At 38.8% G+C, this 27108-nt stretch overlaps 1 protein-coding gene across 1 annotated transcript in view; it reads left to right on the forward strand.

The window, feature by feature from the left end:
• The window catches only part of LOC109374297 (guanine nucleotide exchange factor VAV3), a 311672-nt gene that overhangs the window by 201202 nt on the left and 83362 nt on the right, over positions 1 to 27108 (forward strand). Inside the window, exons 10-15 of the mRNA XM_019628800.1 lie at positions 3203 to 3298; positions 7746 to 7814; positions 8946 to 9032; positions 13080 to 13165; positions 14712 to 14844; positions 15238 to 15347. Coding sequence (XP_019484345.1) covers positions 3203 to 3298; positions 7746 to 7814; positions 8946 to 9032; positions 13080 to 13165; positions 14712 to 14844; positions 15238 to 15347 — 581 coding nt within the window. The remainder of the gene's footprint in view (positions 1 to 3202; positions 3299 to 7745; positions 7815 to 8945; positions 9033 to 13079; positions 13166 to 14711; positions 14845 to 15237; positions 15348 to 27108) is intronic.

A 27108-nucleotide genomic window follows, 5' to 3' on the forward strand; every position in this document is an offset into this window, starting at 1 on the left:
AGATCGCGCGATCACTTCAGTATAAGTAGAATGTGGAAGATTTTCTGAAGGGGCAGCATTTGTGTTAGATCACCGAAGTGGGCCGAGCCTTGGCAGATGACATTCCATGGAGAGCCTTCCAGAAGAATTGGTATCTCTTGACCAGAAGAGTCAAGAAAGTTTGAGAAGTGGCGAGTAAGCCAGTGTAAACTGAACACAGGGTGACAATGGAAAAGAAGTCTGGAAACTGTGTTGAATCTTTTTTATTTATTTATTTTTGTGCATTATTTTTTCCCCACAGGAAGAGTTTGTACTTGCAATGAACTTTTGAAAAATGAGTATTTATATGTTATGTGAATTATCATCTCAAATATATTATCCATGTGTTTGGATTTTCTTAAATGCCAAGTAGAGGTAGATAGCCAGCTCGTCGTAAATGGCCGTGTGTGGCTTCGCTGCCTCTCTAATACCCCCTGTGCATCTCTTGTTTCGCTTTAGCAGTGAGATCAGGGGATGAACAAGGAAAAAAAAAGAAAGAGGCAGATGATTTTCAAATCAGAACCCCTTCATTGTTTTGGCATATCTGGTACGATTTCATAACTTCTAACTCCCACAAAGGGGAGCTATTGGTTAGAAAGCTTGCACACCAACAGGCTACTGAGTAACTGTACTGCCTCTGTATCATGGAACTGTTTTCCTTACCTCTTCCGATCATTTGTGGTGCAGGCCTTATGTCTGAAGGCGGCTTGAGTCACCGCTGAATAACATCCTGACGACCTTGGTAGTGTAAAGGGTTCCTGATCCTCTGTAGAATAGAGCCTCCTAAGTGTAGAACTACAGGATGCCTTGACTAAAATTAAAATATCATGGTAAGATAAAACTTGATAACTTATACAGTTAGTTCCTGAGAGAGCTGCCATTAAAGCAGCTTTGTAAAAATAAAGATATAAAATTCTGGCCCAAGATATAAAATTTATTATTTGTAAAAATAAAGATATAAAATCCAAGACAGGAGTCAGCAAGTTGTCAGTCAACCCTCCCTTATATTCTCCGCGTTGTTTGAAATGTTCCTGTCCCTTCTTTCAGAGTCACTGTCAAAGTCCTGACTGTCCCGGGGCTCCGGGTGCATAGTTCCTGCAGTCACTATCGGTCTCAGGGAGCGAGAGGACCTCAGGCTGAGTTTGAAAGGCTCAGTGTGCGGAGCGGCTGGCTGGCCTTTCCTTACTGGAAAGCCCCAACCCCTGACCATGGGCCTGATTAATAAGCATTTAACCAGATACTTACTGTGACGCCTCAACGCATACTCTTGGCTGGAGCTGTCTTCTGCAGGTCCCAGCATGATGGAGAGAAAGTTGCCTTATTCTTGGTGTCTCCCTGCCTCCTCAATGTCTTCTTTTTTTGTGGTTATTTTTGCTCTTGTTGATTTTTGTCTTTTTCTTCTCAACTTTGGAACCAAGATACCATGGGGTAGATAGAGTCTCTTTATCGTGCTCTGGAAGCTGACTCATCCCTATCCCATTGTATTTTCTTCTCAATTAGAGTTGGCGTTTAGGCGAAGCACATGACTGTATGTTTTGAAAGGTTCATTTCTACCCTTTATTTCCTTTCAATACTAATAAGCATTTCATACCTCAGTCGCAGGCCCCTCATTGTTGGAAATGCCAGCAATGTTAGTTTCTTTACTTTCTGAGTCTATAACTTAAAACTTAAAGGAACTGATTTCTTCCCTAACAGTTTTAAACAGACTTCCATAACATAATAAAATGAATTTTAAATGTGTAACATTTCTGTTTCCAACACTGCGTAAAGTATAGGCTACACCCTAATTCCAAGGAGCTGAAAATGCAGTAGTATTAACCATTTAACCTCCTATTTGAGACTCATGATCCAGAACTCTCTATAATCTGTAAAAGCAAGAAATCAGTTGAAATAGTTATCCTTCCAGTGAACCGCAGCAATTGACAAGCCATGAGCTAACATGTCAGGAGGTGTCCCCAGTTCTTACTTCAGATCAGTATTCAAGCACCCATGAAGTCACTATGGTCATTAGAGCTAATGGTGTTTGCACTATAGCTCCTGATAATATGTCCTCCTATGTGCCCAAAACACTAAATGTGGGCAAAAGGGAAGGGAACTCATGAGCTAAGGAGTATTTTCCTGAACACAGCTCCTTCCCAGAACAGGAAAATTACTTAGTCTGGGATGTGCAATTGTCTGAGGATTTTGGACTTACTAAATTGCCTGCTAATAATAATTTTGTGAACATTTATTTTTATGTATTTATTTCTTTAACTACACCATAGATGTGTGAGAAACAGTAAAATCAGAAAAACAACTTGTTCAAGGTCACATGGCCAAGAGTTGCCAAACTTGATTTAAATTCAGGCTTTGATACTTCAACTTCAAAGTGCTTTCCTCAAAGTCGTAGTTAATGTCAAAAGAACTACCAAGTCAATAGTATTTTGAGATAAACTTTAAAGAAAGAAGAGCGTGAGATTAAAAAGAAAATAAAATCTGAGACTTAAAACTTTGAATCCAGGTTTATACTTTTGCATAGTTTTGGAGTTAATCATTTTATTTCATTCAGTTCTACAAACAGTAAGCAAATACTAAGTTCTTAGAGGTATAAAAGGCATATTGGGGAAGATATTATGTATAATAATAATGGAAAGACCCATAAGGCACAGAGAGAGTGCGCCATTTTGGTTAGGATTCTTATTAAAGGCCTTCAAGTATAGTTCTGGAAAAGGATGAAGAATTTTACTGGAAACTGGACAAAGCACATGGCAGTGGGAGAGAACTGAATGGACCATGGCCCGGTGGTGTGGAAGGCACATGGCAGTTTGGGTGGACAGGGACTTGTTCCTGGTGCCTGGCCCACAGGCCCCCTGGGGGAGATTGATAGAAGGCAGAGCTGTAAGGGTAAGTGGAGGGAGACCCTGGAGGGTCCCTACAGAAAATACTTTCCATACATTAAATAGTGTACTTATTGATTCATATGTAGAACTGAAATGCTACAAGGTGTGTCTGTGTGTTGGTTTTTTTATTGAAGATACTGGCTATATTTTAGAAAGAAGGCTTGTTAAGAAGGAAAACAACGATATTTATTATATAATAACAGTTTTGTTTATGGCCTTTGCATCTTTTAATGTTTGTTTTATGACTCCCTTTGCTGCAACTAACAAAGATTTTTAAAAATGTTTTTAAAATAACATTTCACTAGGAATGTTCCAAACGAGCCAATAACGGGAAATTTACTCTTCGCGATTTGCTTGTCGTCCCCATGCAGCGTGTTTTAAAGTATCACCTTCTCCTCCAGGTATAGAACTTAACACTGTTTTGTTTATTAATTTGTTCATTTATTCATTCAACAAACTATTAATGAACCATTAGTTATGTGCCAGATATTCCATGTTTGGGGCCCGATCCCCTTATGATTAGTATAGCTAAGTGAGTAACAGTCAGCTGGAAATCTTTTCTTACTTTGTAGCAAAGATGATTCTGTATGTTCCACGAAGTCACATTGTGTGTCCTTCAAACAGAACTGGCTCCAGAAAACCTAAAAAACAAGACAAAGGAAGTAAAAAAAAATCCCTTCAACCAAGTCTTCTGTAGTTAGCAGCAATCATTTATTAGATTCAGTGTTGCAATATACCTGAATTTTGCAGGTTAATTGTATTAGACCTTTTGCCTTATAACCATAAACTAAAGAGAATTGTGTCACATTCTGTGTTGCTTTCTGCGATAGTAAATTATAATAAGACTACATTTATTTTGAAATGATTCTTGTTATAACCCCAAAGCTTATGGTTTCCACGGTTAGTTCTCTAATGAGGGTGGAGAGTCTTATAAATTTAATTTGATAGCTATACCAGGAGACTCATTAGTTCTGCTCCAAAGAAATGTCTTACTGTATTAGTCTGTCAACTCTGCTGACGCTTGTGAAATGTCATTTAAAAAAGATCTACTACCTGTATGTGAAATATAATTTTGAGTCTGCTGTGCTTTGTACATCTTGTATATTAAATTTCTTGAACTGTAGCCACAAAATTATTAGTCATATCTATTTTTGTTCTACTGAGAAATCAGAAAAATCCAAACCCTGATTATTTCTTAAAAATGCATTAAAACATTTATGAGGCCTAAACTCAGAGCAACTTAATCAAATTGGATTTTATGAAAAAATAATAAGGAAGATGTAGGCCATCAGTTTCTGAGACATCATAGAACTAAAAACATGTCCAAAGTAAGATAATCATTTATTTTGTAACTTTGGTACACTCAAATATCAATTGAAAATTTTAGAAGGTGCAATTTTCAAGAAATATCTATTTTTGTCATTTAGAAGATTTTAGGCAGACTTATAAAAGTATAATATATGACTCTACCTTTATGAAATGCAGCACACTGTTTTTCTAATTCCTCTTGGGTTATTTTATATTTTAAACTCCAAAAGTACGTTTAGGTCCATGATGATTTTTTTTTAAAGGCACTGCATGTATATATTTTTTATTGTGGGAAAATATATATAACATAAAATGTACCATTTAACCATTTTAAGTGTACAGTTCAGTGGCAGTAAGTACATTTACATTATTGTGCAACCGTCATCGGTATCTATCTCCAGAGCTTTTTCTTCATTCCATACTGAAACTACGTGCCCAGGAAACACTAGCTCACTTTTCTCTTCTCGTCCTAGGCTCTGGTAACAAGCCTTGTACTCTCTCTGTGTGTGTGAATTTTACTATTCTAAATATCTCATATAAGTAGAATCATACAATATTTGCCTTTTTGTGTCTGGCTTATGTCTTCAAGATTTATTTATGTTGTTGCATGGCTTGGCATGTCTTTCCTTTTTAAGGCTGAATAATGTTCCATCATATGCATCTACCACATTTTGTGTATCCATTCACCCATCCATGTACATTTGGGTTGTTTCTACCTTTTGGCCATTGTGAATGTGCCCATTTTTTTTTTTTACTTATATAAATAAATTTTATGGAGAAAAGTGTAAACTTGAACAACTGAATTATAAGGAGTAAATACAAATCCAAGTTTAGTTAGATTAGTTGCATAGCTGATTTAGGTCAGTCTTCCTGCCCCATTTTTTTGTGGACAAAACTTCAAAGAAAGGTGAAAGCAATATTAATAACAGCTTATTTAGCAGATTTAGATAGAAATATTACTAATTAGCAATTTCTTGCCAATAAAGCAAGAGACGGAAAATGATGAGGAGTAGCATAAGTAGGACTATCTTGCCTCAGTGGTTTAAATGGGATCAGGTGTTTTTTTTTTTTAAAGATTTTTATTGGGGAATTGGGGGGATGGGAACAGCGCTGGGGAATTGGGGGAAGGGGAACAGCCAGGTTGAGCTGTTGTTCAGCATCTTAGCTGTGGAGGGCAGTGTCACTGGCCCTCATATGTGGGATCCGAACCGGGGCCCTCTGGCGTCCAAGCTAGCTCTTAACCATCGTGCCACTTGGCTGGCCCAATCAGGCGTTTTTTGAAACACAAAATCTTTGAGGTTGTAATGTGTCTGATCTATATGTTTACTTGAAGATCAGTGTTACACCTACAGATGGGCTGGCCAGAGGAGGGAAGAAAAGAGAATGCAAAGTAAAAAGTTCAAACAGTTTTAAAAATTATTTGCCAATAAGTTTAACACATCCATGTACTGTGAAATCCTAGAACCATTCTGATGAGCAGACAATGTGAAAACAGTGAAGCATGGGTGATAGGCCCTGTAAAACCAACAGAGTGCAACTTAAAAGGAAGGAAAAGGTTGTGGCAGAAATTTAACTCCGTTGAGGTAGATACTGGTTTTTAGGTGGAAGAGGCTGCCTTAGATACCTGGTATTATGCAACTAATGTGGAGTTTGAGGAAATATCAGTCCATTTTGCTATTATTTACACAGCCATATTGTCATAGAAAAAGAATACATTCTTTCCCATGGTGATTTTTTTAAAATAGGAAATATTTTATGTGGGGCATCACACATTGATAAAATTTCTAGAAATATTTTTTCCATCTTAAAATAGTGTAGAGTTTATTCATCTAATGTTTCGAAATTTATTGAATACATTTAGTATCAATTTGAACATTCCCTACTTACTACTATACTTTACTGAGGAAATCATTTTGAACTGCTGTATGATTTGAAATCTCAAATTATAAAATTAGAATATTTGATAGTGGGGGTTTGAAACTTTGAGAATAATTTACCATTATTTAATAAAGGAAAAGTAAAAATAGAAGTAAGAATATAACTTTGACAAGTTTATTATACTTAACAGATTTGATGTATGTAGATCCTCTTTACAACTAGAAACACTAGTAGTATTCAATTCAGCAAAGGTTTTGGAGAGCTCCCCTGTTCCACACACAGTATTAGTCACTCGTGATATAAAACAGCCTCCTTGCGCTGATAAAGCTCGTTGTTTAGGTGGGGAAAATGAAGTGTAAGCTGCTAAGTACAACACACTTTGGCAGGTATACAGATATACAAAGGTGGTTAAGGCCTCGTTAATTATGCCTAAGGAGAATGGGGACTTAAGTAGAGGCGTCTGGCATAGAAAGCTTCACAGAGGAGCGACTCTTGAATTGGGCTTTGAAGGACGAATAAGAGTTTGACAGGTGGAGCAGAGTGGAAAGGCTTTCTAAGGAGAGAAAACAGCATGGCTTATAGGACCAGATATTAGAATGTATTTTGAGAATTGCAGTTAATTTAGTATGGATAAAATCTATGTTGTGTGGCTGGAAGTGTAGAAGTTGGGAGACGTTTGCATAATTCAGATCATGATGGGTCAAAGAGGTATGGATGACAACCTGAGGATTTTGTGGGCATCACAGAAGTCTAAATAGGGTAGGGACAGGGTTTGATTTACATTTTAGAAACTGGACCTGAACCAAGGTAGTGGCAGTGAAGATGGTTTCCAGAGGAAGGATCAAAGTGAATATCACAGCGCAGGAAGAGGGGAGTCTGTTTGGCTTAAGTGCTTACACTGATCGAGTGCCATCCTTCAGTAAAACATAAATAGGAACAAAAGTAGGGTTGTGGGTGAAGATGTCCATGTTGGATTGGAGGGGCTTGTGAGATACCCAGGTAGAACTATTTAGTTGGACATAGGAGTCTGGGGCCCAGGCGCGAGTTCTGCCTTGAGCACATTCACTTGATTGTCTCATTAGGTGATAGCTGACATTAAAACATGATGGAATCTGTAGAGTATGTAAGAATAACAGGAGACTAAGGTGAAAATCCAGGGAACGATAACTTTGTGAAGTGCAGATAAAGTAGAAAAGACTGATGAAAGGCAGGAGTTTAAGGATAACAAACAATAACAGCAAACACACAGAAGATCCTACTGTCTGAGAAGCCAAAGGAGAGGGGCAGCCGTCAGACTCAGAAGCTTGAGAGAAGCCAAGTTTGATAATGAGTAAAAAGTGTCAGGTCAACTGTCAAGGAGGGGACCTTCCATGACGTTCAGGGACAGTATCGGTGTAATACTGGTGGGGCATAGAGTTCAGGTCCATGTTTGAAAGGGAAATGTTTCTAAACCATTGTCTCATGTTCTTTTGGTGTCTTTCTGGTGTTGTTTTAGTTGGTCTTCTTATCGTTTGAAATGTTTGATGAAAATAAAGCCTAGAGACATCAGACATATCACATTACGGTGCAAATAATGATAAAAAATGTTTATTAACAATTGTTTTTCCTTATGTTTTGGTGTTAATTTGATGAAAGTAGTACTAACCTGTATCTTCCAAATAGGAACTGGTCAAACACACCACCGATTCTATAGAGAAGGCAAATCTGAAACTGGCTCTCGATGCCATGAAGGTAAGCACACGTGTCATTGACTTGTTTGTGTTTTTTATTCTTGCCTAAAAACAATAGAATATGAACTGCTAATACATATTATAATATATGTATTTGTAATATATTATAATATATATAAATATTTGTATAGTTTTGTTTTTGGTGGGGAGAGCTGGACACTCGTATTTTTAACTGCAATAGAAACACGTGCATGGATTTAATTGTTAGACAAAACACGTAAAACCAAGAGGTGTATTAAAAAAATTTTTGTTATATTTATGAAAATATGTCAGCTTTTATAACCTCAAGGAATGAGTTCATATAAAGGCTTTCTTTGACTTTCTTTTTATGGTTACCAATAGAAAACTGTTGGCTTGTATAAGCATCAGGTCAGCTGGTGACTTGAGAACCCAGGTGTGACTTAATTCCTCAGGTGAGGGTATCTGCCAGGTTTACCTTTGTGGCTGCTGTGCATCAGTACACATGAGTTTCAGTGTGGGTATCTATTTTTAGGTAAATCTGAAAATCAAGAACTACAAGTAGATAAAGGCAGACTTTTCGAATATTTTGGGGTTTCTGTAAAACCCCCATTTCCACATTATGCTGGACTTTGAAAGAAATAAATTTTTGCCCTTGACTTAAAACCTAAGTAAATATGTTTTATTAACTCTTTAAAATGGGACTGGCTTCCTTGACTGAATGCTCTCAGGAACTAAGACACTAACTAGTTGCAGAAAATAGTCCTGCTAGATTCATTGTCTAACTTTTAGTGACCTTTTTCTCCCTGCCAAGCCTGCCTTATGGCCCTTACGCTAACCCGTGTGAAATGTAATTCTCCCAGGGTCAGTTATTAACGTGTTTGGAATTTACGTTCTTGTTGGCAATTTTTGTTTGTTTTTGTTTTTCTATCCTCTTTTCCGGGGTGCAGTAAATGACATCTCTTCAGCCTTCCCAGCTGTACTCCCGATGTTTCTAACTCCCTTTTGAGATGCCGCTTTGATTGATAGGGTGTTCATTTTATTGTCATCGAAAAGTTATGGTATCCGTTTGCTGCTAATGAAATTAATGATGTGTTTTCTTTCAAACACTTCTCGTGGCTTCTCTAATCTTATCATGTCATCTTCTTTTTGTCCCCATTTCTTTATTCTTTAGGACTTGGCACAATATGTGAATGAAGTGAAGAGAGATAATGAGACCCTTCGTGAAATTAAACAGTTTCAGCTATCGATAGAAAATTTGGTATGTAATTATCATTCCATCCAGCTTCCCTACCCCACATATTGGGGGACATTCTAGGAGTTGTTTTTGAAGAAAAACTACTTTACCTTCGAGTTTCTGCTCTTGGTTTTTTTAAGGTTCCTGTCTGGCAGCGTCCACATGAGTGTCTCGTGGCACCTGTGACATGTCATTGTCCAGGGACTTGCTGCCATCACTTGTCCCTCTTACCTTAATCACACTGTGCCTCTTTCCCTAGCAGCCTGAGTTTTAAAGATTAGAGTCCATTTTTTATCTTTTTCTCACCCTCGTACATACTCATGAATAATTCCTGTTAATTTATTCATTTGAATGTATATTTACTGGGTGCCTACTGTGTGCCAGACCTTTTGCTTGGGGCTGGGGCTATAACTGAACAACATGGCCTCCTAAGCAAAGGAGACAGTAAAAAAGGTTTTAAAGTATTATGCTATCTTGGTGACCTAATAACACTATCTTCACATTAGTTCTGTGAACAGGGTGCTGCAACAGGATAATTAGGGGAGTGCTAGTGTAGATAAGATGGTTAGACAAGTCCTTTGGAGTCATTTGCCCCTTGAACTTGAGGAATAAGAGGAAGCAGTGGCACAGGGATCTGGGGTGGGTGGAGAGGACTCCAGGCAGAAGCCAGAGGATGTGAAACACCCAGAGATGAGCTAGAGCTTGGGAAGGTCAAGAAGCTGAGAGGTAAGAGTGGCTGGAACCTGAAGGCGAAAGGAAGAATGGCGGAGGTTGGCAGGGGAACCACACGCCACAGCCTTGTAGGTCACTGAGCTGAGGTGGGGTTTTATTGTGATTGCTGTGGGAAACTAGTGAACAGTTTTTATCAGTTTTGCAGTCATTTACATTTCAAAAAAACCAAAAACCCTTTTAGCGGCAGATCAGTCAGTCAATAAGTTGTTGAGGTGATTTCAATAGAGAGGTGATGGAAGCCTGGATTAAGCTGTGGGCAGTGAAAACAGAGATAAAGGAACAGATTTAAGATGCTTTTCTTGGTAGACAGGTTTATTGCTGCTGTCTCTGAAACATCTTGAGCTGGTCTCTTTCTTTTCACATGTACAGCCACTCCTCCACTTCAGGACCTCATCGGCCACCTTTCCAATCACAGTAGCCTTTAATCACCTCTTCGCATAGTTGCATTTCAAAATGTGGATTTCTCAGTTCACTCTCCCAAACTCGTCAAAATTCTCTGTTGCTTTCAGGATTCGAACAATAGTCCTTAACATGGGTTATAAGGCCCTCAGTGATAACACTATTTTCTTGAACTTATCCAGCTAATAACTGCCCACATACTTTGCATTGCAGCTATCCTGCTGTGTTTCCAAACATTTTTATGATTCTGCCGTTGATCGTAATATTGTCAGAGCCTAGAATATCTTTTCCCATTATTTCCTGTCAAATTCCTTCAAGGTCCAACAAAAATAAATCTTTTCCCTAATCTCCCATGATCCTTTTCTCCTTGTCATTCCACAGCACGTTGCCTGGACAGCTGTTTAGCATTTATTTTTTATTGTGGTACAATGTACATAGCAGTAAATTTACCACTTTTAAGTGTACAGTTTTGTGACATTAACTGCATTCACATTGTCTAGCCGTCACCACCATCCATCTCCAGAAGTCTTTTCATCTTGGAAAACTGAAGCTCTGTACCTAGCTAACACTAACTAACTCTCTATTCTCCGCGCCTCCCAGGCCCCGGCCATCAACATTCTGCTTTCTGTCTTTATGGATATGACTATTCTAGGTACCTCCTAGAAGTGGAATCACACGATATATGTGACTGCCTTATTTCCCATAGCGTAATGTCTTCAAGGTTCACCTATGTTGTAGCAGGTGTCAGAATTTCCTTTTTCTCTTAAGATTTATTTGTTAAGACTGAGGAATGTAGCATGGATTATATATCTCCACATTTTGTGTATTCATTCCTCTGCCTGTGGGCACTTCCCCCTTTCGGCTCTTGTGAATAATGCTGCTATGAATCTGGGGTACGAATATCTGTTTGAGACCCTGCTTTCTGTTCTTTTGGTTATATACCCAGAAGTGGAATTGTGTAGTAATTCTAGTCTTAATTTTTTGAGGAAGAACCAGAACAAGAGCTTTTTGTTTTTAACAGTAGCTGCACCAATTTACATTCCTGCCAGCGCTACACAGGAGTGTCTTCTCATTTTCAACAACACTTTTTCTTTCCTTTTTCTTTTTTTGGTCATATCCATCCAAATGGGTGTGAGGTGGTATCTCATTGTGGTTTTGATTTTGCGTTTCCCTAATGATTAGTGATACTGAGCATCTTTTCATGCACTTATTGGCCATTTGTATATCTTCCCATCTTTGTTCAAGTCCTTTGCCTATTTTTGAATCAAGGCTGTTTGTCTCTGTGTTGTTGTTATAGGAGTTCTTTATCGTATATCCTACTACATAGTGATAAGAATATTAACCCTTATCACACTTTTTGTTTGCAAGGATTTTCTCCTACTCTGGGTTGCCTTTTCACTTTGTTGCCAGTGTCCTTTGATGAACAAAATTTTTACTTTTGTTGAGGTCCAACTTATCAATCTTTTTGTTTGTTGCCTGTGCTTTTGGTGTCATATCCAAGAAATCATTGCTAAATCCAATGTCATAAACCTTTTCCCCTATGTTTTTTTTTCTCAGAAATTTTTATTTTTTGCTTTTTGATCCATTTTGAGTTAATACATTGTAAGGTAAGGATCCAACTTCACTCTTTTGCCTGTACATATCCAGTTTCCCCAGCACCACTGTTGAAAAGGTTGTCCTATCCCCATTGAATAGTCTTGGCACCCTTGTCAAATCATTTGACCATGTGCCATATATGAAGGATGCCAAAAAGCTGTATACACATTTTAAGAAAGGGAGAAACTATTAAAATTGTAATACAATAAATGATGCTAGCATTCATTTGATTAACGCCATCTTTTGAGCGAATGTCATACTACACATTGCTACCGTAATTTGATTCGACTTCAAAAAGTAATCCATAGATAACATCTCTTAAAATGTATACATTTTTTTGGCATCGCCCGCCGGTATGTGAGGACTTATTTCCAGGTGTTCTGTTCCATTCCATTGGTGTAGAAATCTATGTTTATGTCAGTAACACACTGTTTTGATTACAATAGTTTTGTAATAAGTTTTGAAATCGGGATGTGTGGACCCCCAACTGTGTTCTTTTTTGAGATTGTTTTGTCTATTAAGGGTCCCTCAAGATTCCATATGAATTTTACAATGGAGTTTTCTATTTCTGCAAAAAAAAAAAATCATTGGGATTTTGATAGGGAACATTTATTTTTATACTTGCTTGTAGCACAGCTAATTAATTACAGTCCTGTCTCCTTTATTAGAATGTAATTGCCTAGATGTTAGTGCTAATTTTCAGTCAATTCTTTTCTCTCTTAGCCCCTTGTCCTAAACAGTTAAAAATTTTTATTGTCTGCCTCTGGGGAAGTGGCTCATTATTTTTAATCATTAAGTCAGAACTTTTCATTCTTGAGATCTTAGATCGGGGATGTCATCCTTGACTCCCTACACCAAATTAGGTCCCTCGGCTATGCATGGTTCCTGTACTCTTCTTTCATGGCAATTGCACATTTGTAATTATATACTTATATGAATATTTTTCTCCCCACTGGGCAGTATATTCAATGAGGGCAGGGTCTATATCATTTTCCCCTCTTGTAGTGGCTGGCACACAGTGGATGCTCAATAAATATTAGTTGCTGTAACTTCCTTGTGATTAGAATTTTTCCAATTCTCTATTTTGGTAGCTAACTTTCCCATTAAGGTTATAAGTAAAATTAATTAATGTCTCAATATATCTCCTGGGATGACCAAGGACAGACTGTTTTTGAAAGTGTATCCTATAGATCTGAGCTTTTTAGAGTACGTGTGCTAAAAAATGTAAAATGATAAAATTGGTAATGCAATAAGATAGCTGTCTTTAGCAAATGTCCTCTCTAATATTTATTTCTGTTTTTGGGTGATTATGAAAAACTGAGACATATAAATTTTATATTTTAGAACCAACCAGTTTTGCTTTATGGACGACCTCAGGGAGATGGTGAAATTCGAATAACTACTTTAGACAAGCATACAAAACAAGAAAGGTGAGAAAAGAGCAGTAGTACTTATTTTCATAATAAGTAATTAGTATCCGAAGATTGAGAAAACCTTAAAAACAATTTCTCCAGGACAAAGGAGGGAAACAGAAAGAAAAACAAGGGGACAAATCAATATACGTTTTTCTAAAAATTTCTCATATAGCTATGTTCCATGTTCCCCTCTCTGTTCTGGTATGTGTTGATTTGTCTATTTTAAGTTCTGAAGAAGGAAATGGCAAATATAGAGTGTCAGCTAGGGTAAAAAAATACACATTAAAATGACAATAGGGCTAAAGTAATGATGGATAACTACTGTAAAAACACAAATGTTTGATTTCTTTAGTATACGTGTTAAAATAACTAAAAATAATACAAATGTCCAAAGAAAGAAATGTATGTGTGGACCATTTAGTGAGATTTTCTTGAGGGAAATTTGTAGGTGGGGTCCTTGAAGATTAAGTGTGGTCTCATGTCCCTAATTATATGTGTTTATATTATATGCAGTTGTCATTGGGTTGAAATGGCAAATTTCTGGAACATTTAGAAATGAGAGAGTCAGCCAGCAGGGGGCAGCAGCAGCTCTTGCGTCCCGCTTCATAAGCTTCATACCCGGGCTCTACAGGTAGCTCCCAAGAGATGAATCTTCTTTCAGCCTTTCCAGGAAAATAGGCTTTGGAAGTGATGCAGGTGTTAGAGCTATGTGAATGTATTATTTTCATTGTTTAAAAATTGTGTACGTGTTTATCACCAAGAGTTTTCAAAAAGATACAACTATTGGTATTGGATGATGAGATTATAAGGTTTATTTCTCCCAATTACATCGTTTTCAATAATAAGAAAGAAGAGAAATAGCAACATGTAAATTTAACCATAATTTTCCTAGTTTTCATTCTGCTCATATACCACTCAGGTTGTGTCTTAGGTGGTCCTTTAAATCACAAGGAGCGCCACAGGAGGTGAAAGTGCGGGTTCTACAGTTAGACCTGGTGGGAATCCTACTCCGCACCTCACTAGCAGTGTAACCTTGAGCAGATTACCCAAGTTCTCTAAGCCTCAGCTTCCTCCCCAGTCTAATGAAGATGGTACAATACCTACCTCAGCAAGTGGTCCTGGGGATTTAAGTTAAGTGAGTCATCTTTATGGGATGGACACCCCTCAAGGTATTCTGACTAACTCCTAGCAACAGCAATACAAGTTAACTGCTATTGTTTTCATTAATATTATGCTGTAAATGTTTAGCTTCTAAATTAAAAAAAAACTTTCTTATGATCAATACTTCATGCCTTATATTAATTGTTCCTTAAGCAACTCTACAGCATGCATATCGTTCCTATTAGAATTTTGCCTGGTTTTTAAATGAGGAGACTGACGTCCAGTGAGGCCATTCGTTTAGTAAAGGGTAGTGCCGGGATATACACATTTCACTGCCTTTGTCTTCAATTCAAAGGAAAAATGTTTGGTTGGTTTAATTAAGTTTTACCAGGGAAGAACATACTTCCAAACCATTTGAAATCAATCATTCTCTCTCTTTCTCTTTCTCTCTCTCTCTCAGGCATATCTTCTTATTTGATTTGGCCGTGATCGTATGTAAAAGGAAAGGTGATAACTATGAAATGAAGGAAATAATAGATCTTCAGCAGTACAAAATAGCCAACAACCCTACAACTGATAAAGAAAATAAAAAGGTGAATTCTTCGACATTTGTAACTGTGATTTTTTCCTAACTTTGAAAATTTAAGGAAAGTGTTGCTAATCCATGAATGTGAGAGGTAGCTTATTGATTCAGGGGTTTTTGTTTCTAGAAATTGATTAGGAGCAAACCTCTGCGGGAAACAATTGGACAATGTCACAGATATGATCATCTCTAACGCCTTAATGATCAAGATAGTAATAGGCATTTGGCACAGAAATTGTTGTAGATATGATATAGATTTTAGTAATCTTGACTGTTCACAGTTTGTATGCTGATAATGTTACAAGAGGCTTGTGGGGGATTATGGTGGTGTTTCAGTGAATTTGGAAACATGATGTTATTAGTGAGTGATACATATTAACCTGAGCAATATTAATTTTAACAGTGGTCTTATGGCTTCTACCTCATCCATACCCAAGGACAAAATGGGTTAGAATTTTATTGCAAAACGAAAGATTTAAAGAAAAAATGGCTGGAACAGTTTGAAATGGCTTTGTGAGTATTTCTACTTTTAAAAGTGCTTTTTATCTACTACTTAAACCTCTTATGAATAATGAACTACCGATAAATGTACTCTGATGCTTGTAGCATGTGTACAGAAGCTGTGGAAATACTTTGCAAGCGCAGGAGGGCTGGTAGGCTTTCTGCCTAACTCTCCTAGGAGAGAGGTTTTGGTGAATTTCTTCAAGAAAAAGAAAGAGGGAGCTCTAACCTTCTGTTTGACTTTCTTCTTATGGGCGTATTTTAATTCTTTAGCTTTCAGCAGCCCATGAAAATACAGAGGGTGCCAAAAGAAGTATATGCATTTTAAGAAAGGAAAAAGCTGTATTAACCGATAACAAAAGATGAATACAAGTCACGTTTGACTTTTGCAATTACAAGAGGTGCTCAAAGTGGTTACCATCTGCCTCCAGACACTTCTGATTACGGCGAACTACTGCTTGAGCAACATTGACCAAAGTGTTCACATCTCTTAAAATGTGTATACACTTTTATAGCACCCCCGGTATTAATTATTCTAATGATTAATTTTAAATGTATTTACCGTGTTTTACATGTATCTTTAAATTAAATAGAAATATCCCCCAAACACATAAACGTATCTATATACATGCACATACCTTATTTTTAATAGAAAGTTTGATTCTTCCTCCTGTTTGTTTGTAACTCATTTAATGTTTGAATCCTGGATAAATTGCATGACGTATTCAATGAATGCTTTAAGTGCTTGATTTCTTTCAGTGTCCTTTCCTTTTGTTCAGGTGGAAGCTTAACAAAGGGATGGGAAATAATTCAGACCAGTTTCAAAAGAAATGGCATAAAGAGATGTAATTACACAAGAACATGCCATTATTGGGGTTACTTTTTAGTTTTCATGTTTATGGATTAAAAGGTGCATAATGACTCTGGTTATAGAAACATTTGGTCACCCTGAAATTGAACCTGTTAACAGAAGGTGGAATTAAGAAAAAATGCTTTTGTGATTTGCTCCATTTGTATTCTGGCGTTATTTATTTATCATTTGCAGACAATTTCTATCAGGTCTTTTTTCTTTTGCTTTGTTTTAAGACTGCTCACGGTGGTATAAAGTGGAAGAAGGATTGGATTGTTTAATTGTAGTTCTGCAGTGAAAAAAATAGAGATTTTCTTATTATTTAATATTTTGAGAGATAGGTTTGTATAGATAAGAAATTTTTCAGATTATAGGCAGTTCTAGATTCAGTGATAATCATTGCCATGAGCTGGTTGCATAGTTTATCCAAGTTATCTAACCTCTCAGAGCCTCAGTTTACTCCTCTGTAAAATAGGGATAATAATATTTTGATTTCCAGATAATATGTATCAGGCAGAGTGCTAGCCAAATACTAAAACAGTAGTCATATGGTATTAAACAATAGTGATATCTACTATTACCGCTATTATAATATTGTTTTGTATTTAGGATCCTAGTACTACACCTGTGGGGACTTATAAAAGTGGAGGTAATCTTCCAGTATACTATTATAGTTCTTGCAATCTATTGTTATTGATTACAGTAACTAAACAAAAGGAGTTAGTAGTTGTGTGCATTAATACAAAGGCTCTATCTACTACAGGGGCCCCTTTGGTTTTGCACACAAGTGATGAAGTTGGTGACCTCCACCCAGTGGGCTACATCATAAACCTAGCGTGCTATTTTAGTGAGGTTTCAACTGATAGACAGCACTTGGAGTTGAGCAGTTAGAATTGGAGTGACAGGTTGCTGGGGTTGGTGATGATATGCAAAGGCAGAGCAGATCTTAAGCCTTTGCTCTTGTGGGGAAAATGCTAGGCTAGTATTTTCTTATGGCTTCTGTTTAACTATATAATCACTAGGTAGGGAAGGCATTTCTGCAGAGGAGGGACGTTACATTTCTTGTCCAGAGCAAACATAAGGATGTGGACTGCATGGTAGGCGTATCAGCTAATACTGTGTTCAGTTGCCATAAATCAGGCAGCTGAATTCTGGATATAAGACCCGACAAGACGGATGGTTATACCTCTCTCATGTAAAAGAATCTGGGGTAGGTAGACAAGGGGTGGTATGATGGCTCTCTGGGGTGTCATCAGAGACCCAGGCTCAGATCTTCCTTCAGTGCCATTATCAACATTTGGCTTCTGTCCTAAAGGTTGGTCACCTTGTTGTCCAAGATGGTGACTGGAGTTCCAACTATAGAACCTTACGTTCTAGGCAGCAGAAGGCGATCCCTCGCTTTTCAGGATCCTTTGCAGAAATGACACAGACTTCTGTTACATACATAATACTGACCAGAGCTTAGTCATGTGGCCACATCTGACAAGGGAGCCTAGGAAATATAATCTTTATTCCAGGCAGGATTGTGCCTTGCGAAGAATCGAGGTTCTCTTCCTATGGAAGAGATGAGAAATGGGTAATTGTAGGCCATTGTCAGTCCTTGCCTTATGGGTATGCACATATAGGAGTACGGATAGATTCAGATTGTTACACCACAAAACAGGGTAGAGAGCCCAGAAATAAACCTACACCTATACGGTCATTTAATCTGTGACAAAGGAGGCAAGAATTTACAACAGGGTAAAGACAGTCTATTCAATAAATGGTGTTGGGAAAACTGGACAGATACATGCAAAAAGATGAAACTAGACCACTTTCTTATGCCACATACACTCAAACTCAAAATGGATTAAAGACTTAAAGGGAAGACCCCAAACCATAAAACTCCAAGAAGAAAATGTAGGCAGTAAATTTTCTGACATTGCTCTTAGTAATATTTTTTTCCGATATATCTCTTTGGTAAGGGAAATAAAAGAAAAAAAAAAGGGCTGGCTGAGTGGCGCGTTGGTTAAGAGTTGGCTTGGGACGCCAGCTCTGAGCAGCAGGGCCCCATTTCAGATCCCACATGAGGGTCAGAGACACTGCACCCTCTACAGCTAGGATGGTGAACAACAGCTCGACCTGGAGCTGGGCTGCTTTGAGTCTCTGGCAACGGTGTAGGCTGCAGCCCCTGCTGCAGTGGGCTGCTATAAGCTACCGTGTGTGGCTGGCAGCCAGCGTGAGCAGTCGGCAGCTGTGGTGAGCTGCCAAGAGCCACTGTGTGCGGCCGTCCAGAGGCCGGCAACCAATCTGCCTCACCTGGAAAGAGTGCAATAATGATACCAACATGGGCCAGTGAAGCAATGTCCTCCACAACTAGACTGAAGAACAAAACGACAGCAACTTGTCTGTTCCCCTCCCCCAATTCCCCAATAAAGATCTTTAAAAAAAAATAAATAAATGGGACTACATCAAATGAAAGAGTTTTTGCAAAGCAAAGGAAACCATCAACAAAATGAAAAGACAACCTACTTAATGGGAGAAGATATTCACCAATGATACCTCCAATAAGGGGTTAATATCCAAAATTTATAAAGACTCAACACCAAAATAACAAACAATCCAATTAAAAAATGGGCAGAGGAGCTGAATAGATGTTTCTCCAAAGAGGACATACAGATGGCTAATAGATATGTGAAAAGATGCTCAAGATCACTATTATCAGAGAAGTGAAAACTAAAACCATTGGGTTGTTTGAAAAGTCATGATGTACTTTTTCTTTTTTTCATTGCAAAAATGCATCATGACTTTTCTGACAACCCAATAGTAAGAGATATCACCTCACCCCTGTCAGAATGGCTGTCATCAATACAAAATCCACAAACAACAAATGTTGACGAGGATGTAGAGAAAAGGGAACCCTCGTGCATTGTTGGTGAGATTGTAAATTGGTGTAGCCACTATGGAAAACAGTATGGAGGTTCCTCAAAATATCAAAAATAGAACTACTTTTTGACCCAGCAATTCCATTTCTGGGTACTCATCTGAAGAAATCCAAAACACTAATTCAAAAAGATATATGCACCCCTATTTTCATTGAAGCATTATTTATAATAGCTAAGATGTGGAAGCAACCTAAGTGCCCATCAATAGACAATTGGATAAAGAAAAAGTGATATATATATATATATATATATATATGAATATTACTTGGCCATAAAAAAGAATGAAATCTTATACCATTTGCGACAACATAGATGGACCCAGAGGGTATTATGTTAAGTGAAATAAGTCAGACAGAGAAAGACAAATATATAATCTCACTTATATGTGGAATCTAAAGAACAAAATAAACAAAACAGAAACAGGCTCATAGATACAGAGAACAAACTCATGGTTGCCAGGTGGGAGGGGGGTTAGAGGACTGGGTGAAAAAGGTAAAGCGATTAAGAGATACAAATTGGTAGTTACAAAATAGTCACGGGGATGTAAAGCACAGCATAGGGAATGTAGTCAATAATATTGTAATAACTATGTGTAGTGCCAGGTGAGTACTATTAGAATAACTGGGGGATCACTTTGTAAATTATATAAATGTGTAGCCACTCTGTCGTACACCTGAAACTAATATAATGCTGAATGTCAACTGTAATTGAAAAAAAAAATAAATACATTATTCCACCACAAGAAAGATGGCTGTACCACACATAGGGAAACTGGGATTCATAGTCTGTGAGCGGACTACCCATGCAGGTGGTGGGAGGGTGGAAGTACCTCTTTTTCTGAGAACCACTCAGAGGTGAAGTTGAGGGCTCCTATATGCAGGATTATGCCATGTACGGCAAAATAAAATCATTCAGAATTTTATTCAAGCATCAGAATATTTTGTTATTTTATTTCCTCCCCTCTTTTTTGAAGCTCAGTGTGCAGGGAAGCCCTGCTTCCAGCTTAGTAAGAGCGCGCTTGCTTGCCTGTGCTCAGGAAAATAGAATCATTTAGGTAAGTCTTAAAGCTTAAGACTTTGCCTATGGTTGAAATTTTTCCATTTTAATCCATTATCTAAAGTCTTATTCTATAAGCCGTGTAGAATAAAAGAAAACTAAGAAATCCTGCATCATTCATGACAGCACATGACAAACAGTAAGCCCTGTGTATGTTCCACAGGCTGGCGTCCCGTAAGTGTTCCTGGAGCATTCTAGGGTGTTACTTTAAGGAACTCTGAAAAGAAAAGGGAGGCAGTGGTGGCAGGCTGGTGGGAAATCAAGGGAGGCGATATTTTAAGACTGATGAAATACTTGCCGGTTCTATTTACAGAAGATGGCAGTTCTGCTGTTTATAGGATGATTGGATCATTTTTGTTTAAAAAAAATTGCAAATCACCCTTAGGTGTCTAAAACACTGCCCTTAATTTAGAACAGTAACAAAAGGCCATTGGAAAGCATGACTATCCGTCAACAGAAAGTAGCCAGTAACGCCGGTCATCTCCCTGGAGGCGACCTACATCTCAGCTTGTGTCTTCCCCAGGAACGTCCCCCTCCTGCTCAGTAGCCATGTTCTCGGACCTCCGTGGCCATACCCATTTCCAGTAGTTAAAACAGGCAGTGAACCACGTCAGAACTTGGCAAACCTCCATAAGAAAGGCTGATCAGAGAAGAGGGCAGCAGTGACCCACGTGGGTAGGGCAGGAAGACGGATATTTTTCCCCCTGTGAGAGGAAGGATAGCAGGGCCGATGGCTCTGGAGGTTGTTGGACAAGTTATCGAGCTGAGTGACATTTGAGAGCAATAGTTCTGGAGACCCTGCTCTGAAGAATATATTTCAATCTTTAAAAGACTCATGGATACGCGTTGCTTATTCTTATTTATGTCCAAAGGGGCTTTTGTCACTGTCTCTCACAATTGCATTTAGTTATCTGTGAACTAGGCTGGCAAATATTTTTATTAGCTTAAGCTAGTTTCCATAATGATGTCAGCAAATGTGGATTTGAGCGCCTATAGCAATATTCCAAATATTGTTAGGAAGCTATTGGTATGTTTCCCCCAAGCTCCTAATATCCAGTGTGTTTTATGAATTCAGCTACATTTAAATTCATAAATGTCGTCATACCCATTCTATAGCTCAGGAAATTGGCAATCACAGGAGCATTTCAGCAAATTTGTGCAAGTTCAGTGTTCTGCCATTTACAGTAGAATCCAGGTGTCAGGTCACAGCATTTTTTTGACCCACGAAGGTGCTCAAATTAGCAGCTGACTCAAAACCTGTTCTCTAAAACTAGCGTCAGGTTTCCTTTTCCTTTTCACTGTGACTAGGACCTAGAGGATCAGACAACTTCTTTAACTGTTGAAGAAATAAGTCAAAATTGGGTAAAATCTGAAATAAAGAAATTGAACAACAGAACAAGAAGGCTTTTTAATGGATGCATTAGGGAGGGAAAGAATAAGTAAAATAGGAAGAAAGAACGTTACATGCAGTAGAATGTGTTGGATTCTGAACCAGTCTTTGTAGTGTTCACTGAAGGGACCCGATAGGACCTTTTGCCTGGAATTTCTTCTGACTTACTTGACCTAATTCTTGAAATTTTAACCATTCATATTTGCTCCCTTGAATAAAGAAAGCCCCTTTGAAGATGCACACACCATTCTTATCACGATCTCCAGTTTCCTCACGGCGTGCATGCCATATGCCAGACACAGCGCTCCGTGAATTACCTAAGGGAAAATAGCGTAGACATCATTAATGTCTGCTGAAACATTAGCCCCGGAGCCCAGGACGGTTATCTGTTAAACGCTCAGAGCCCTGGTAGCGGGGAGAAATGGAGAAGGGGGATGGGAATTCTAGAGCGGGGGAGGGGCTCTGGTACCAGGCTGCTCCATCATGTTAGTCTCCTGGAGGGCAGCCCCAGAAAAGGAGCGCTCCCCAAGTGGAGTGGGGCCAAGGGCAGGAACTCCACAGATCACATTTAATCCGAGCCGCAGCGTTTCTTTTTAATTTATTCCCCATTTCCTTCCAGAAGGAATCTGAGGTCACTCACTGTAAAAAGCACACATGCCACAGAATTAAAAAGAAAAATTTAAATAATCAGAGGTCGAACGCAACAAGGTTTCAAAGCCTTTTGCCTCAAATTCAGGCTCCACTAGACGTGAACATTTTCTTGAAATTTACCTTCTTTGTTTGTATTATAAAAGCCATGAGTATGTTTTTCACATTTAAAATTTAAAATTATATTTCATCAAACATAATTTGTTTTAATCTAAAGATATGGCTCAGATATTCTCAATACCAGAGAGATAATTACCAGAGGAAATTGTGTTCATTCTACAAATATTTATTGAGCACTTGCCTTGTTGCCAGACACTGTTGGAAGCCCTGGGCATATAACAATGAGGGAACTATTGCAATTGAATTTAAATACTGTAACTTCTAAGTATAATTTCCAGTTAATATATAATGGATTGAATTTCAAGACTGAATTCTGGATATGTCTGTTGAAATAATCTTTTCCTCCCAATCTTATTTATTCATTTAAAAATAGATGGAGGACCAAGAATTGCCTTTCTCCCTCCACCTGCAGTCAGTTTCTCACCAATCTCTGCAGAGTACATCTGACTCTAAACCTCACTTTCCTGGTTTAAGCCTCCTGCATCTCTAATTAGCATCTTCATTCCCGGCCCCCTCCCACCAGTCCATTCTTCAGGAAGCATCCAAGGTGATGATCTGCTTGGCCCTAGCTTGCTTAAAACCTTTCATTGACTATTTGTTGCACTCTGTGTAATATCAAAATTCGTAGCAGGACCTGAGAAGACCCTCCATGATTTTATCCTGCCCATCTTTCCAGCCCCGTCTCACGTGAGTTTACCTGTGCGCATATTGCTGTAGTTCCGCGGAGTATGTTAGTTCCTGGAGAAGGTACAGGCCTCAGGTAGGTCACCCCTGAGGTTCTCGATTTAGTGGAGTCTTCCCTCTTGCTCTTCAGGTTGTTGGTCCTTTATCCTGCAGATCTGGGCTTTGACCGTCTCTTTGGGAGAAAGCTCTCCTGACCACTGTGCTAAATGAGTAACCTCCCTCCCCAGCTTTCTCTCACAATTGTAATTATGTGGCTGGACAAATATTACCCTGGTGAAGTGTTTATAGCCTTCTCTCCACTCTACAATCCCCGCTACTTGGTAAAGAGAATCTGTTACTTGCCTGCTCAGTTTTACCTATCTTTTCTCCTCCTAAAGAGCAGAGAGTTTTTTCTTGTTTTTAGGAGAGAAGCTACATTGAACTACATGGTTGATACTGGGCAAAAGGGATAAAGACAGCTTTTGGGGTCTGGGAATGGAAAAAAAGTTTTAGGTTTTGGTGTGAGTGGGTCTGAGGGATTTGGGAAGGGGAAAGGGGCCTTTAGAAATACAATTCTGTGGACACTGAGTTATATTCCCTTTTATGTTTTCTAAAATGCTAAATAAAGAATAAAATTGCTTTTTGCTTGCTGTATGTGTACCTTTAACACCCCAAGGCTGCCCCCTTGGGTTAATGGGATCACCAATAAATCCAGCTGTCAGTCTCATGGTGGTTTCTCCCACTGGACTGAAAATACCAAGAGGGCGAGGGATCTCATCAGTGTTGTTCCCAAGCACGATAGCCCTAGCACAGCGTCTGGAATGTAGTACATAGTCACAATTTTATTGTAAACCTGAAATTTTACTCTTAGTTTTCGACAAGGGCAATAAAAGAAGCGGAGACTTGATGAGTTAGGGGATTCTTATTGTTTGACAAAATATCACAACAGCCCTTGAGGAAAAGAAACTTTTTCTAGTATGATAAGAAGGCTTTATAATGGGGATCCTTAGCTAGGAGGCACTGAAAAACACATGTTCCACACCAGCAGCATTCGATTTTTTTGAAGTTCTAGAAGCTGATGTCCTATATCATTATTTTTTTTAAGTTAGCCTTCTGAAATGAGATTGCAATTTTTCGAAGGCATTTTTGTAGACACCTAACCTGAGACTTCCAGACTGTGGGGTTTTTTTTTGTCCTCTCGGATATGTTTCCTTTTGGCAGTCTGACTTAATGCTTGGATGGAGCTTTCAGAACCACGCAGGATGTGTAATTTTCACATTTACCTAGACTTTGAAATAACACTGATCTAATCTTTACTTTCACTAAAAACTGCAGAACAATTTGCACCTCGTGGGCTATCTGGGGCCTCCTTGCCTCGAGGAGACATAGGCGGAGCTTGGCCCAAACTCCAGTTCTAAGGTCTCGGTGTTTGGAGCCCATCTATAGCCTCACCTTTCTTCCTGTCCACACTCCCGATGCCTTGTGGCCTGCTTGTTTTTTCAACCTGTTAGACCCAGAAGAAAGGTCCACTCCTTGTCTGTTTCCACCTGAAATCCAGTCACGGTCTGCATTTTGTGACACTGACGTCACAAGGGAGGCTCATTTCATGTGCCTGTTGCTTCTGCCATTTCACTGGTCTCCTTGACACCCTCTGTAGCACCCTGGAATGGGGCCATCCCCGTGTACGCTCCTCGCTGCAGAAGCCCAGTCCACATGACCTCACTGCTCCAATGGAGAGTGACTGGTCAGGCCAGATGGACAGCACCGCCCCTGGCCATCCTGGGACTTAGAGGGATAAAGCTGTGTTACTCATATGCTACACACCAATTTAAGATGAAGAAATCCGGCCAGTGTCACAGGAGAAGATGGTTTTTGCTGTTGATTGACGAGAGAACGATGTTCAAACGATCAAAGGTTTGGCAGCAGGTTTGACTTTCTATTGTGCAAAATTAAAAGACTGGCTTTGTTTATATTTTTGCCCAGATGGCGACTCCCCCAATATCGACATGAAGCTCAGTCAGAGATTTCTATTGCAAGCCCGCACTCTACCTCTACTGTTAGTAGTAATAAGATCGCAGTACTGCGACTTCTCTCGCCTCCTCTCCCTCCTCTTCATTTCCTTCATCAGGAGGTCTGTTTGGATCTTCTCAAATACATAAATAACTATCTGTCGAGACTGTAATTTTCATCTCTTAGAGCGGGCCAGCATACTTTTTTTTTGGTAAGGGACCAGAAACTACATATTTTAGGCTTTGCGGACATATGGTCTCTGTCACAACTACTCAGTTCTCTCACTGTAGTAATAACACAGCCACGGCTAACACATAAATGAATGATACGTGTGATGTGTTGCAGTAAAACAGGTGGTGGGCTGTATTTGGCCAGGAGCTGTAGTTAGCGACCCCTGTTTTACAGCACGAGGAGGATGATTAAGGCCTAAGGAATGCCGTGAGTGTGTGTTGCCACTAAATGATCTCCGCTATAACCACAGTGTGGCCTTTTGTAGAAGTGTGACTTTTTTTGTTAAGTAGCACTGATTCCTGTTGAGGCCATCGTGATTGAGCTATAAAATGTTCTCTGTGCCACTAAAACCAAAACACCTGGATGAGTGATCTATCTGTATTTGGCATTAATTTTGTACTATCCAACCAAATATCAAAATTATCTGCTTAAAGAGTAGACTGCATCTATTCATGTACCGGGTTCTATGAAGTTTTATTACATGGCTTATTGGAAAGGACTTTGAGGCCCACAGCACCCAGGCCAGTAACAACGACAGGGTAACCTTTTCTGTACTCAATAGTCAACCATGTCAACAAGGATAGTTTTGTAGTGATGATTTGTTGTGCTCTTGAAGCATTTTCTTCCCAGCAATGACATTTGTTACCTGTTATCTATTGTGAAATTTCCTTCCTGGAGAGCAGACCAGGGAACACTAGAAAGGATAAAGGAAGACTGCGGGGGTGTAAGAGTTGGCCCAAGGGTGAGCCTTCCTGGATGGGCTGTATGTGGGGGTGACATTTTGACGGTGATGGCGCGTGCTTTGGCATTTTCTGGGTGTTCAAAGCCTATCAATGTCTATTTGGAAACTGATAGGTGTACAGGTATAACTACCATAGTATTGTCCGCAAGGCAGCTCTCTGTTGGTTTGCCCACATGCATTTTTGTTGTTTGGTGAAATTATTTTCTGTAAAAACAACCTTTTATTCTTTCTCCTTACAAGGCTTTCATTACCAGTTTTTAACCTGAAGAATTTGTTATGGATATGAAATCCATGCCGACATGACCTGTTGCCCCTGGGCTATGCTGAGCCTCATGGTACTGACCTGTTCACATTTAATCTCCCAAGATGAAGCCAGCTTGACTCTCCCTGACTCGAATGTATTGTCTGTAACTTTTCAAACTTGGCAGTTAAGTAAGTTGAGGGAACTGACTCGCAGTTCCCTGGCAGCAATAAAAGGAAGTAGGACACGGGACAGTGCTCAGAAAAATCACAGCTGTCATAAAATGGAGTCTTTGAGTAGCCTGTTGGATCCAGAAACACGCAAGAGCATATCATGCATGACAAAGCATTAGTAAATATTAAATAGTATTCTTGTTCTGTTATTGGTGGAGATCAACCTCTCTCCTTTCTCTCGGGCTGTATTTAATACTTATTTGACATTTTTCTGGCGTCCCCGAGCATGCTTATAAGGAAGGAGAAGCCATAGGTAGGAGGAATTGTAGGATAGATATCAAAACTTCCATCAACAAATAAACATTGCCCTGGTTAAAACTAAGCACAAATAAAATTACTGGGTTGTTGAAAAAGTCATGACATACTTTTTTCTATGTTTTTTGTTGCAAAAATGCGTCATGACTTTACCGACAACCCAATATTAAGCTTAGATAGCATTGGTTTCCCTGAGCTTTTATATTAGAACCTTTGATCTATTGTGGTTTTTGTTTTTTTTCTTCTTATATAAATAACAGTGTAACCAGGAGAGTTTAACCTGACAGTGGTGGTCACTATGCTTTTCCCAGCTTGTCTGGGTAATGTAGAGATTAACACAGAAAATAAGATTGTTTTGCAATTGTTTTTTTTGTTTTAGTTTTTGTTTGTTTTTTTAAAGATTTTTTTTT

Source organism: Hipposideros armiger, unplaced genomic scaffold, assembly GCF_001890085.2.
Source record: "Hipposideros armiger isolate ML-2016 unplaced genomic scaffold, ASM189008v1 scaffold_808, whole genome shotgun sequence".
NCBI lineage: Eukaryota > Metazoa > Chordata > Mammalia > Chiroptera > Hipposideridae > Hipposideros > Hipposideros armiger.